At 45.2% G+C, this 13815-nt stretch overlaps 1 protein-coding gene across 1 annotated transcript in view; it reads right to left on the bottom strand.

Moving 5' to 3' along the window:
• Positions 1 to 407: 407 nt before the first annotated feature.
• The window catches only part of cfap91 (cilia and flagella associated protein 91), a 21559-nt gene continuing 8151 nt past the window's right edge, over positions 408 to 13815 (bottom strand). The window contains exons 10-17 of the mRNA XM_062534793.1: positions 11581 to 11714; positions 10033 to 10146; positions 9553 to 9624; positions 8749 to 8895; positions 5913 to 6134; positions 3888 to 4036; positions 1711 to 1802; positions 408 to 898 (exon numbers count right to left, since the gene is read on the bottom strand). Of these exons, the coding sequence (XP_062390777.1) occupies positions 558 to 898; positions 1711 to 1802; positions 3888 to 4036; positions 5913 to 6134; positions 8749 to 8895; positions 9553 to 9624; positions 10033 to 10146; positions 11581 to 11714 (1271 nt within the window). The 3' untranslated portion in view covers positions 408 to 557. The remainder of the gene's footprint in view (positions 899 to 1710; positions 1803 to 3887; positions 4037 to 5912; positions 6135 to 8748; positions 8896 to 9552; positions 9625 to 10032; positions 10147 to 11580; positions 11715 to 13815) is intronic.

Here is a 13815-nt window from a genome sequence, read left to right as displayed (position 1 = left end):
TTGTACAGTAAGCTAACACCAACCTCAACAAATATGAGCCCTGTGTAGCCTACCTCTTAAGGTGGCGAGGCACACTGCGCAATCCTTACACTTCTCTGCGAATACATGATTTGTGGGGTTGGACAAACATAGCATACTATGCTTAATAATTAATTAATTAATCTAATTTTATTTAATTAAGTTGGTTACATTTGGAAAGAGCTCTGTCTTTTTTTTATGAAACGTTGGAGTAGTTTTGAATCATCAAAACCCAAGGTATCTTTTTTTTGCTCTCAGACATATTCAAGCCAAATTTCTCCAAAAGCTTCCCTTGTTGAACAGTGCATTGTATGGCCCTGCAAGACCTCTTGGATTATGAAATGTGGGAAAACAAGTTAATAATGTAAAAGAGACCAGACAGACACTGAAAAGCTTTACGGTTTTAATCACCATGTAACTACCCATTATCTGTTGAGTCAACACATATCCGTGTATCTTTCTTTCACCAAAGAATAATGCTCTTGCCATTTTATTGTCATTCTTAAAAAGGATTACAAATTTGGCCACCCAAAAAATGATCATGGCTCCTCAGCCTCGGCTTCCTGATTTGCTTCAGCATGACTGTCGGTCTCCTCAGGATCATGCGGAGGTCCTTCCTCTAACACGCCGTCGTCTGTGTGATCGCGGGAGGGGTCAGCCGGTGCTGCGGTGGCCAGAGTAGGGTTGCTGGCGGCCAGGGCGGCGGAGGGGACGGACAAAGCCTGGTCCACCTGGCTGACCGTGTCCCGCAGGAGCTGCTGGGAGGCGCGGTCGGAGGGGGACAGGGGCCTCGGGGGTCCGGCTGGAGCCACGGAGCCCTCCGCACCGCCGTGGATGATGGAGTGGGCCGCCTGGAGGTGCCGACGCTGACCCCGCCTCACTACAGAGAGAACAAGACAGAGAGAGAGAGAGATTAGAGGGAGGGAGGGAGGGAACAAGTGAGAGAGAGGGAACAAAAGAGAGAGAGAGAGATGATCAGAGATCTATGTATAAGATGTTTTCTGTATATAAACGCTGTATTTAAATGGTATCCTATGGCAATGCAAAAATGATTTGTACGCAATGGCTATTAAAAAATATTTGTCATATAATAGCAAAATAAATCGAATGAAATTGTATTATGAATCAGGAGAGGGCAGCAGGTGTGAGACAGAGAGGAGGAGTGGGGGGGGAGGGGAGGCCTAATGAGGGATTTCTTCACAGTGATTTCAAAGGAGCTGAAGTGCACCAGCAAGGGGGGGGGGGCAGCTGATGTGTGGAACTCTGGCCGAATCACTTACTTGATGAGGCATACTGTATGCTACCACATGGCATATGCTACTGATTGCTAAGCATTTGCTCCTATATATAATTCCACCTATAATGATGTGATCCTGTTTGTCACACTTCACTGCCATCCGTGCAGTTGTGTTTTTTGAGACCCAATTCATCTGTGAGACCTTGTGTACATTGTGTTGTCTGTGCTGCACAATTCATAAGCTCCGATCTCTGTGTTTCTCAAGACAATCACTAACCTTTTTCTTTTTCCTTTATTGGTTTGGCTGGTTTGTTACTGTAATAAGAACAGTGTTTCAAAATGCCCCAAAGGCACCTCTACAGTACATCAGCACTGATTTCACTTTTCATAACCGCCCCCCCTCCAAAACACACATACTGTACAGTACACAGACACACACTCTCTCCACGACTCACCTTTGTCTCTGACGGACATCTTCTGAATCTCGGGCAGCAGGAAGCTGTAGACCAGCTCAGCGACGATCTCCTCGGACTGCAGAGCGCTGCGTCTGACAGAGCACAGAGAACAGGACACATACACTGATTTCACGAATATAAGGCGCATTGTGTATAAGCCGCAGGACAGTGTTTTATGCAAGTTAAAAGAAACAAAATTATATCAACACCATATTAACTGCCCCCTTTTATTAACCTCATAGTTGAAGAAATTTTGCAAAATAAATGTATAAGCCACGGCTAATAGTCGGGAAATTACGGTACAGGAAGCAGGAGAGATACTGTAGATGCGCAGGTTTCCAGCCTGAGCTGCAGGGCCAAATCCAAATAGCAGATTTACCAGGTTTACCCAGCCTATCACTATGGGACATAATATCAACAGTATAAAAAATGACGCAGACAGATACAATCCATCATTTCATTCATTTTAGCCAGCAAATAGCTTGCAGGGACACAGGGTGGCCAGGGTAGCCTATACTTAAGACCTACCACAGACACAAGATGTGTCAAGTGAATTACTGCAAATGGTCATAATCAGACACTCATTGTCAGCCATTACAAAACAAACACCTGGCCTTTTTTTCTCTGGATGCAATTACAAACATCATTTGGGAGGGTCCACTGATCTGCCGGGTTAAGAAGTCCACAAGTTGAGTGACTTGGAGGCATATTATCTCAGTGGGTTCTGGCCCCTGCATGCTGTACTGTATGTGCCGGCAAGGCTTTAGGAAGCATGGCAGTCATTCACCCATCAGCGGGGTTGGAACAGAGCGGTGACAAAAGTAGGTGGGACAAAATTCTATGTAGGAGGTAGGTGCCGAGGGTTAAAAACAATACGTTTTACTGAAGAACGTCATATGAATAGGGAATCAGAGCAATGTATTGTCTAACCAAGTGTTATTATCTTATATTAAGATAAATAATCTATTTGGTATTGTTTTAAGTATGAAAATACTTACCTAGCACTCTCTCAAAAGATAAGTTCACTTAATTTTAAGGAGTCTTATCAAGATAAATTGACTTACTGCACTGGCAGATAAATTTGCTTGTTTTACGACAAATTGACTTACTGCACTGGCAGATAATTTTGCTTATTTTCAGGAAGAATTGACTTAAAATAAGACAAACTTTTCTTAAATTAAGTGAAATTATATCAAAAGAAAGCACTAGGTAAGTGTTTTCGTACTGAAAACAATACAAACTAGTTTTTTTGTCTTGATATAAGATTAAAACACTTGGTAGATTTTATTAGACAAGCCATTTTTTGCAGTGAACACAATGACCTCTCTTTGAATATGAATCAAAGTGTTCCAGCTCTATTCTAGCTTTGCACCTTTCTGGTCAGAAGCGTAAGTGCCCCATAATAATGAGCCTGGCTCACGCTACTATTGAAATAGCTAAAATAACAGTGATTGGACTGAAAGGACTCCAAAGTGCCCAGTCAGGTAGTCTTTAAAAGAAGTGCACTGTCCTCAGGGGAGCAGGAAGGCTTAATTAGCGGTAGGTAGATTGGAATGGCAGTAATGTTATGTCTGCAACGTCACTAACAACAGGGGGCAAACACAAAGAGCATTTCTGCTGTTTGTTTGCAGCAGGGGAAGGGAATACAAGAGAACGAGATTTGATAAAAGACATTGAATAAATATTTTTGCGTGCTCTTGACGATAAGATGTTGATGAGTCACTTCCTGTATGAGGTTGGCCAGTCTGTATACGGTTAACAAACATTCCTAGTGCAAGCAACAGGGTGATGGCCGGGACGGAGCCCCTAGTATAATGGCAGCTATGATTAAAATCTTGTTGCACAGATGAGTGTGCATACTTTTACTTTGGCATTATTGCTTAGATTTACTGACTATGAAATGAATCATTAGTTGGAGCCCAAGTGGAAGTGTGGGATTCGTTTGCATGTGGCATTTACGTTGGGCGTGTGAGCTGTGTATATACTGTATGTACTGTAGTACTGATAATGGGCGTGTGAGGGATGTGTGTGTAATCCTGGTGTGTGTGTGTGTGTGTGTGTGTGTGTGTGTGTGTGTGTGTGTGTGTGTGCTTGTGTGAATGTGTGGTACTGATGTTGGGTGTGTGAGGTGTATATCTATGTGTGTGTGTGTGTGTGTGTGTGTGTGTGTGGCATACGTCTCTTCCATGGCGTAGGCGACGTTGTTGACCTCCTCGGCCAGCCTCTGCACCTCCTCTCGTGCCTGGGCGTCAGCCGCCTGCTCCACGGTGCCCAGGATGATGTCCTCCAGATACAGGTCCACCGTCTCCTGGTGCACCTTCACCACCTGCACACACAGCCACATCACACTCAGTCAACGTCTTAATGTACAGTGTTTAATTATAGTCAATTATAAATTAATAGTAAATAATAGTGAAGAGCAGTATAATAATATTAAATAGTAGAATAATAATATATATATATATATATATATTTTTTTTTAATTATTATTATTATTATTTATTTATTTAAATTACAGGTTCATTTCAATTCATGCCTCTACGTTCAGCTCTTCAGTAGTAGAGTAGTTTCAATATTAAACAATCAAATGGACCATAATGTTGAAGTCAACTCTTAAAGAGTTATGTCAAGGCTGTTGATTTTACTGTGCAAGGCCCGAAGCTTCCAGAGGAGGGGAACAGTGGAACAGAGCAGAACCCAAACCACATGGACATAGACAATACACATAAGGCAGGTCCCCAGATGTACTGTAAGGTGTGAGCGTGTGTACATGAGTTTTTCTATAAGGCTCGGGACATCTGAAATAACAGCAACATTTTAGCTTTCATTTATTAAACGTCATGAACTACTCTAAGGTGCTTAGTAGTGGTTCTGTCCATCCATAGTATAATCTTTCACCAGTGTCTCAGACCAGACATAGCAGACCTTTGGGTCTAATCCTTCAGATCAAGCATCATCCCCTACATCCTTTCTAAAGCAGCAATATATTTTTTTTCTTTTACTGCATTTGCCAATAATGTATGGCTTATGTTGGCTTAAGCCCAGAACATCAACATCATTTTCACCCTTCAAAGAATGAAGTCATATTAAATCTGTTGTCATATTAAATATCACAGTAATATACCATATATTGAAGGGACAAAATGTCAGGTTGGGGGATGCAGGGCTTGCTCGACCCAAGATCTGTTAGTAGTACAAGGCAAACAAGCCGTGGCAAACAAACACACCAAGGTAGTTAGAGTGCTGGCTATAATATATTTATCTAAGAACAAACAATTGAAATGAATGCGGTAGCGACAGATGTTTATCGTCTGAACATACGTTATGCAATGTGAGCCCACGCCTTCAGTGATTTCTTACTATCTTTGTGATGTCATTTGGAAATGATGCTTGTATGGGTCTGTAAAATGGGTCTGTGTGTGTGTACTGTATGTGTTTGTATGTGTGTGTGTGTGAGAGAGAGAGAGAGAGTGTGTGAGTGTGTGTGTGTGTGTGTGTGTGCGTGTGTGTGTGTGTGAGTGTGTGTTTGTAGTTCTGTTCATTCAAGGCTTATGACTCACTACCTTTAAAACTAGATCAGCCAATATGCAAAAAGAATGAATTATAATTGTCCTTCAAGCTGTTATTTTAATACGTGTGCACAGTTGTTCAGAGTCAACGAAAAAGAGCAAAAGAATGAAAGAAAGATTGAGAGAAAGCAAGAAAGAAAGAAAGAAAGAAAGAGCAACAAAGAGAGAAAGTGAAATAAAAACAGTAAGGAAGGAAAAGTAAGTACAGGTAAGTGCTTCTAGAATGTCCAGGTACCCAAACATTTTCAGACAGTTCTGTTTGCGCTTGTGACACAAGCAAACACATACACAGCGAGCCCAACAGCAAAAGATAAAATAAGATAACAGCCCAAACATTGTCTGAGTTTTAGGCCCCTTAATTTCCTCCTCACACAGACACACAGACACACACACAGACACACACACAGACACACACACACACACACACACACACACACACACACACACACACACACACACACACACACACACACACACTCTCTCTCACACACACACACACACACACACACAAATACACACACACACTCTCTCTCTTTCACACACACACACACACACACACACACACACACACACACACACACACACACAAAACGCTCACACCCATAAGGCGGTCGGCGCACGTGGCCAGCGCACCTGTCTGAAGATGTGGTCCTCCTCTCGGCGCCTCCTCTCCTCCAGCTGGCGGCGGCCGCTCTCCTCGGCCTGGCGCATGCGCCTCCTCCTCTCGGCCAGCAGCGTGAGGGCGTGCAGCCGCCGCTCCTCCTGCAGCCGCACCAGCTCCTTGGACAGGAAGTCCAGCATGTCCACCAGCGCCGCCCCCGACACCCCGGCCGCGTAGCCCTCCAGCTGGGACTCCTGGCGAGGACACGACACAACACGGGTGGGCAGGGTCAAAGGTTAAATGGTACCACCACAGTAGTATCATCGCAATGGATTTTTGTGACAATGTATATTTACAGTAATAACAGGCTTTGGTAGTTATCATCATAGATACAGAACCCTATATATATATATGGTTATCATGCATTATCTTAATCACAATAGTGATACCATAGTGATACCATTGTATGTATTTTGCTCTATTACAAAGAATGATAAACTGTTACCGTAATTTCCTGACTATTAGCCGAGGCTTATACATTGATTTTGCAAAATGTCTTCAGCTATGAGGTTAATACAAGGGGACAGTTAATATGGTAATAATATTACTGTAGCGATTATTGCTGTTAGTATTTTTTCTTCTCTAAATGTTTTGTAAGGCTCTTTGGACAAAAGAAGCTGTTCAACACCATAAACATAAGAAAAGAAACAAATAAATAAATAATGGGACAGTATGTAGAACATATGCAGGACATTAAATATTATATGTTCCCAGTCGTGTAGTTCTACCATGGCAAAATTTAGAGGACTACTGAATGCTGAGAGAGAGATAGGGGGAGGGAGAGGGAGAGAGAGAGGGAGAGAGATAGAGACTAATAAATCTGACAAGACGCTGTCCTTTTGTGTAATGGTGAATAGCCCTTTCACTTTCAAGATGTTTCTTTGTAAGAAATACATAATTTAGTAAATGTGTTGTCAGAAAGTCCCCTGTCTATTCATAGTGAGAAATGCCAGGCAACATCTACTGCCTACGTACTGTATGTCAAGTCACGCATGCTGATACTAAAGCTGAGAAAATGATTTTCAATTGGGTCCCATCTGGCTCGGGTGTGGTAGGTTGTCAGGCAACAGCTCTTTACAAAACCAGACAATCAGCGTGCCCTTGTTTGAGGGCACAAAATGGCAAACATGACATGTTTTGAGCATCTTAAAAAACCCTACATCATCTCATGCACAATAACACAGGATATCAATCCTTTATGCAGCATGTTTACCTAAGTGTGGGTAGACTATGCTGTAAAACACATTCACAGTTCATCATAAGACTGCCGGTCCAATAACCTGGCCAGATTTGATCAGTGTTTAAGGAACACAATGTAGTTTTGTTTATAATATAATAGCAATGCAATATTAATTCTGCACTGAATACTAATACAGAGAAAGGAGTATCTTTATCAATATGTGCACCTGTTACACCTAAGCCACTGGTAGTAGGCTATGTGGCCATCTCAATCTTTGCACAACAGCGTTCTTAAAAGAACACTCCATCTACTCCAGTTAGATACGAGGACACATATCGCTCTCTTCTCTTCTCCTCTTCTCTGCTCTGCTCTTCTCCTCTTTTCTATTCTCCTCTCTTCTCTTTTCTTCTTTTCTCCTGTCTTCTCTTCTCTTCTCCTCGCTTCTCTTCTCCTCTGTTCTCTCTTTTTCTCTTCTCTTCTCCCGTTCTCTTTTCTTCTCTTCTCTTCTCCTCTCTTTCCTTCTCCTCTCTTCTCTTTTCCTCTCTTCTCTTCCTCTTTTCTTCTCTCATCTTTTCCTCTCTTCTCTTCTCTTCTCCTCTCTTTCCTTCTCCTCTCTTCTCTTTTCCTCTCTTCTCTTCCTCTTTTCTTCTCTCATCTTTTCCTCTCTTCCCTTTTCCTCTCTTCTCTTCTCTTCTCCTCTCTTCTCTTCTCATCTCTGCGTGTACAGTGACAGACTTTGACTTTGCCAAAAGAAAGTGAGCGTGTTCCTTTAAGGAACCTACGGGATGTCACTGTGCGTGATAAGGCTAACAACTGCTCCATCACACCAATCACAACTTGTGAAGTTTGCAGCATTGGTGCATTAGCAGGAAGGGTCTGAGTATGCCCTCCTGGGGCTGACTGTAATGAGCTGTGCGTATCAAACCCAGCTACACAGAGAGAAATAATGATGAGACAACAGATCAGAGCCTGATGTCTTGGGGTCTGATGTGTGTCTGGCCAGGGGCGAGATGACACAGGCCATCAGACTGGGGTGGACAGCAAGGGCAGTCTGAGACATCTGTGGCCTATCTTGGCAGTGACCGTCCGCCTCTCTCTTACTCTCTTTCTTATAATGTGATACACAGTGATACACAGACAGGGCCAGATGTACAGTATGTACGTTTTAGTACACACAGGGGAAAAATTTTTTTTACGTGCACGTTGCGAAACAAATACACATGAAGTGGGCTCAAAAACGTTAGTACATCTGACCTACAGTGTATGCGTGCGTACTGTACGTGCGTGCATGTGTGTGCATGCGTGCGTGCGTGTGTGCGTGTGTGCGTGTGTGTGTGTGTGTGTGTGTGTCTGTCTTAAAATGTGTCATGTAACTTGACTTGTAACATGGAATCAAATAAAGTATATAAAATGTGTGTGTGTGCGTGTGTGTGTGTGTGTGTGTGTGTGTGTGTGTGTGTGTGTGTGTGTGTGTGTGTGTGTGTGTGTGTGCGTGCGTGCGTGCGTGCGTGCGTGCGTGCGTGCGTGCGTGCGTGCGTGCGTGCGTGCGTGCGTGCGTGCGTGCGTGCGTGCGTGCGTGCGTGCGTGCGTGCGTGCGTGCGTGCGTGCGTGTGTGTGCCTCTTGATACCTTGTTGCAGTGGAGCTCTCTCTGGGTCTGCAGCGTGTGCATGAGCTGCCTCTCGTCCTTGAGCAGGTCCTGCTCCTCCCGCTGGAGAGCGTGCGTGGTGCGCAGCTCCTGGATCAGCTCCAGACGCTTCTCCTTCCCCTCAAACATCTGTGGGGGGGGGGGCACCGCACACACACATTACATTACATTACATCTACCTGTTTTTTTTTTTAACCAAAGCGACTTACAAACTTACAACATACGTATTAACATAGTAAACATAGTAAGACACATTTTAAGACAGACACAGACCCACACATACACCCACACACACCCACACCCACACACACACACACACACACACACACACACACACACACACACACACACACACACTGAAAGAAATAGGCGCACACACACACACACACACACACACACACACACACACACACACACAGAGAGTACAGAGCACAGAATGACAGCGAGGTCAAACTTCAGGTCCTCCAAAGCGTCCCTCTCCAGCCTGCTCCATTAGCTCCATTAGCACCTGCTGTTTGTCATCATCACAGTCAGCCGTGCCCGTCATTAATTACCCTCAGCCATGAATAATGTATGGGCCGTAACCTGAGGTGCCCTGCCGTCCTGCCCACAGAGTTAAGAGCGCACACAAGCGTCAGGGTGACAGGAGAAAGACCTGTAGGTGAGTTAACACCTGAGCGATGTGTTTTTTTCTGCTTAAAGGTCAGGAGTAGAGAGCGTGTTTGTGCCTGTTCCAGGGGGTGGCGGTTAGCTGTTAAACACAAAAGAGGTGGATGGGGTTCACACCTGATTCTGAACAGATCGGCCTCGAAGCATCTTCTGCAGGAGGATGACAGCCAGCTCTTTCTCCTCATCGCCCTACAGGGACCACAGCATAAACAGAAATAAACACACACACACACACACACACACACACACACACACACACACACACACACACACACACACATGTACTCATTACAGTAATGGTTATGCACAGATAAAGATAATACTTTAAAATTGTGCAAATCATTTGCAAATAAAGCTTTGTTGAAAACAGAGGTTTGGCAGTGTCCGTGTGAGTACGGCTAACATTCTTGACCGTCTGTTTAGATATTCAAAGCATACTGTCACAGTAATAAAGTTCTCAATAACATTCTCAACTTAATGTAGCCAACCAATAAAGCTGGAACATTGTTACGTAATTGGAAATCGGAGGAAGCATTTAGGCGTCCAGTGAGAGGAGAGAGCTGTGATTGGCTGGTGGAGGGTGATGTAGGCGTGTACCTCGGGCGGAGCCTCCACCACGGGGCTGGCGGTCCGGTCCTCTGGCTTCTCCTTCTTATAGAGGAAACGCAGAGGCTTCTCCTCCTCCACCCGCTCCTTCGCCTCCCTCAGAGCCTGAGAGAGAGGGAGAGAGAGAGGGAGAGGGGGATAGAGAGAGGGAGAGAGAGAGAGAGGCAGAGAGAGAGAGAGAGAGAGGGAGAGATGGAGAGAGAGGAAGAAGAAACCCAAGTGATGGACAGAGATAAATAGTGAAAAAGGCAGAGAGAGAGAGAGAGACAAAGAACCATAGCAATGGACAGAGATAAAGAAAGAAAAGAGAAAGAGTGAGAGAAAAGGTGTGTGTGAGAGAGAAAAGGGCATTCAGTCATAATGAAAGTAGATACGAAACAATGAGAGAACTCACGCATTTGTTTTTAATGAAATGCTATCACTGAGCCCACATGTCTTTCCTGTGGTTCAAGAGGCCAACTACAGAGGACCAAACAGTTTTTGTCAAAACATAGGAATTGAAAGATTGATCCATTTTTTCCAATCATCTCCTACGCCCGATGTGGCCACATCCATCCATTATAGTGGAGGCTAATTGCTGCAGTATCTGCTCTGCTCTCAGTTCAGTTCAGTTCAGTTTACTTTATTAGTACCCAAAGGTAGATTTGTTGTGCAGTACAGGAGAGGGCGTCACACAAAAACATAGATGACTCTAGAGGGGCATCCGGTGCAGTTTGGCTCTAACAGTACTTTCTCAAGCAAAGGAGCACTGGCCTACTTTCACCTCTACTGCAGACAACCTCCGCACCGACTCCCACTCCCAGTGCACCTGCTGCTGCTGCAGCTTCAGGGTTTAGTCTCGTAAGTGGCTCCTTACGGTAAGAGACAAACACTAGCTTGAGTACAGGCTTAACAGCGGGGACGGTGATGGTTCAGCCTTTTTCACGGCCACTCCAACTCTGCAAGGGCATTCATTCCAGCTGTGGGTTCTGCTTAATTTACGTAAAGTGCATTGCCCTTCAGGACATGTATTTTCCTGTAAACTTTCTCTAAATGGAAAAAAAATGGAAGTGCCTTTAAAACAGCCACCTTTACATGAACAGTTTTTTTTCCGATCAGGTGCTCTCAAGCGCATAGCCATTGTTGCCTACTTTTCCTTGAGAAGAGTACAGCAGGCAATCTGATGACTGTATACATGGCTGATCAATCAGATAAGGAGCGGAATATAATGTACCACCTCTTTCATTCTGATTCAAATTCTGATCGGATTCCGAGTAGTTTTAATTCCGACCAAGGTGTTTATATATGTCATTCGTATTCCGATTGAGCCTTTATTCTTTCATTCTTCGTTATTTGTTATTCTCGTGATTCTAATCGGAATAGAAGTGTAGAACTAGAAATGTAAACCCACCTACTGTCTGCCTGTACGTCTCTCTGTCTGTCTGTCAGTCTTTTTCTGTCTGTCTCAGTGGCCCAGAATGTCCTACTCTCTCCCCACGCTGCTAGCTAACGGCTAATACTCCCTCTGCCTGCCCAGCTGAGGCAGACCGGACGACATACCTTGTAAGTCCTGGCCAGCTCCATCTCCCGGCGGTCGGCACGCTTGACGAAGCCCTTGCACACTTTGGGTTTGGGCGCTTTGATCCGCGGCTCCAGCACAGAGGAGGGCATGTTAGCCTCCAGCTGGACGAGGCCTGAAACACAGACAGACAGACAGACAGACAGACATATACAGACAGACAGGCAGGTAGGAAGGTAAACAGACAGGCAGGCAGGTAGGTAGACAGACAGACAGACATATACAGACAGACAGGCAGGTAGGAAGGTAAACAGACAGGCAGGCAGGTAGACAGACAGACAGACAGATTGCACTTTATTGTCACTGCCCAGAGTACAGGTGCCTATGCAATAAAGCAACAGCAATGAAAATAGCTGAAAGCCTTTCTTGTTAGAGAGGGGACTCTTGCTGCTGGATAGAATTGTGGAAACCCTGGAGGAAACAGTAACGTGGCCCAGCACCACGGTCATTGCTGGATGTTCTAGAACCAGACCCCAGGGCTGAAGCGGAGGTGTAATAGACGGCTCAGGGCTGAAGCAAACAAATACATTCCAAGGGCGTCTGGAGACCATGGAGACATGCTGAGTCAGTCAGACCCTTAAGGCAATTAGAACTCCATTGTTTTCAACGGAGCAAAGCCCAGCTGCACAGAGATAGAAAACTATTCTAAAATCCTGTGCGTCAAAGCCCAGACCGCCGAACACCGCTGAACGGTTGTGTCCAGTGGGCGCCGGGCTTTAGAGAAGCACAAACCACAAACCACAAACACAAGCAGAGTCATAGACCACCATATGGGCACACAGCACATGGCCCTGATTCACGCCCCTTGTTCAGCCTTCAGTGGGGGCTTCTAGTCCTCCCGCACAGGTGCACGGTGTGACTGACTCAACTCTGATATAACGCAGCTGATGCAGGTGACAACAGCTCAGCTCAACATGACGCACACAGGCACTATGGTGAGGGAGATAGCAGCGGGCTGTCATCTGACTGAAGAGGCACGTGGTGCGGACAAAGCTAGTCTGTGTGTGTGTGTGTGTGTGTGTGTGGTGTGTGCGTGAGTCTATGAAGGCACCACTCTTATAAAGAACTCACTGTAGAGTAAGCAAGCGTTCCCTTTTGCATACGGCTACATTTGCATGTGAAGATTAAGTGTACAAGGCCTCTCACACTGCCCATCATGAGACAGAACATAAAGGGAGGTGACATTCAGCGGAGACACCATCTGTCACAGTTGACATGGGTGTTATGATGGGTCCCTAGACCTCTATAATCATATGTGCAAATGAAGGGGCCGCCAGTGCCAACCTGCTTGTTTTGCGGCATCAGAAAGAAAAGATGGCCACCCACAGTGAGAGTTGTAAAGGGGACTTGGCTTCTCTGTCCGCCCCTTCCAGTGCATCCCACTTCCTGGGCTTTATGGGCAAGGGAGGGAGATTCAACTGAATGTGGATAAAAATGGTGTGTGTGTGTGCACTCCCCCCACTTCAGCCAACCTTCAATTAACACTTACACAAAGCTCAACCACTACTACCACACATGTATGCGCAAACACACACACACACGCACACACTTTTAAACACTAACACACTAACACACACACACATACATAAAAACATGACTACACTGACTCTCTCTCTCTCTCTCTCTCTCTCTCTCTGTACAGCATAACTATACATTCTCTGACTCACTACTGCACGAGTGCATGATGGAGAGGAAAGTAGAGGAGAAGAGAAGAAAAATGGGAGTGGAAGGAGGGGAGAGAAAAAGAAAAGAAAGGATAGAAGCAGAGAGGAGGGAGGAGGAGAAAGGAGAGGGGAGGAAATATGAGGTGATGGAAGGAGAGGAGACAAGAGGGTGAAGAGGAGAGAGGAAGAGAGGGGATGGATAGAGAGAAATGGAGGGGAGGAGAGGAGAAGAGAGGAGAGAGACAAGAAGAGGTGGAGATGGGAATGAAGAGAAAAGGAGGAGAGCAGATCATGGGAGGAGAGAGGTGCAGGGGAGGAAAAGGTAGGAGAGGAGATGACAGGAAAGAAGAGGGGAGGAGAGAAGAGGAGGGACAGATGAGAGGAGAGGAGGAGGTCAGGAGAAGGAGTGGAGAGGGGGATGGAGAGAAAAGGAGGAGAAAGGATCATAGAAAGAGAAGTGCAGGGGAGGAAAAGTGAGGAGATGACAGGGAAGAAGAGGGGAGGAAAAGAAAAGGAGGGTTAGATGAGAGGAAAGGAGGAGGAGAGGTGGAG

Source organism: Sardina pilchardus, chromosome 4 (genome assembly GCF_963854185.1).
Source record: "Sardina pilchardus chromosome 4, fSarPil1.1, whole genome shotgun sequence".
NCBI classification, from domain to species: Eukaryota; Metazoa; Chordata; class Actinopteri; order Clupeiformes; family Clupeidae; genus Sardina; species Sardina pilchardus.
The sequence above is the reverse complement of the archived record's forward strand: the minus strand, read 5'-3'. Positions and strand labels throughout refer to the sequence as shown.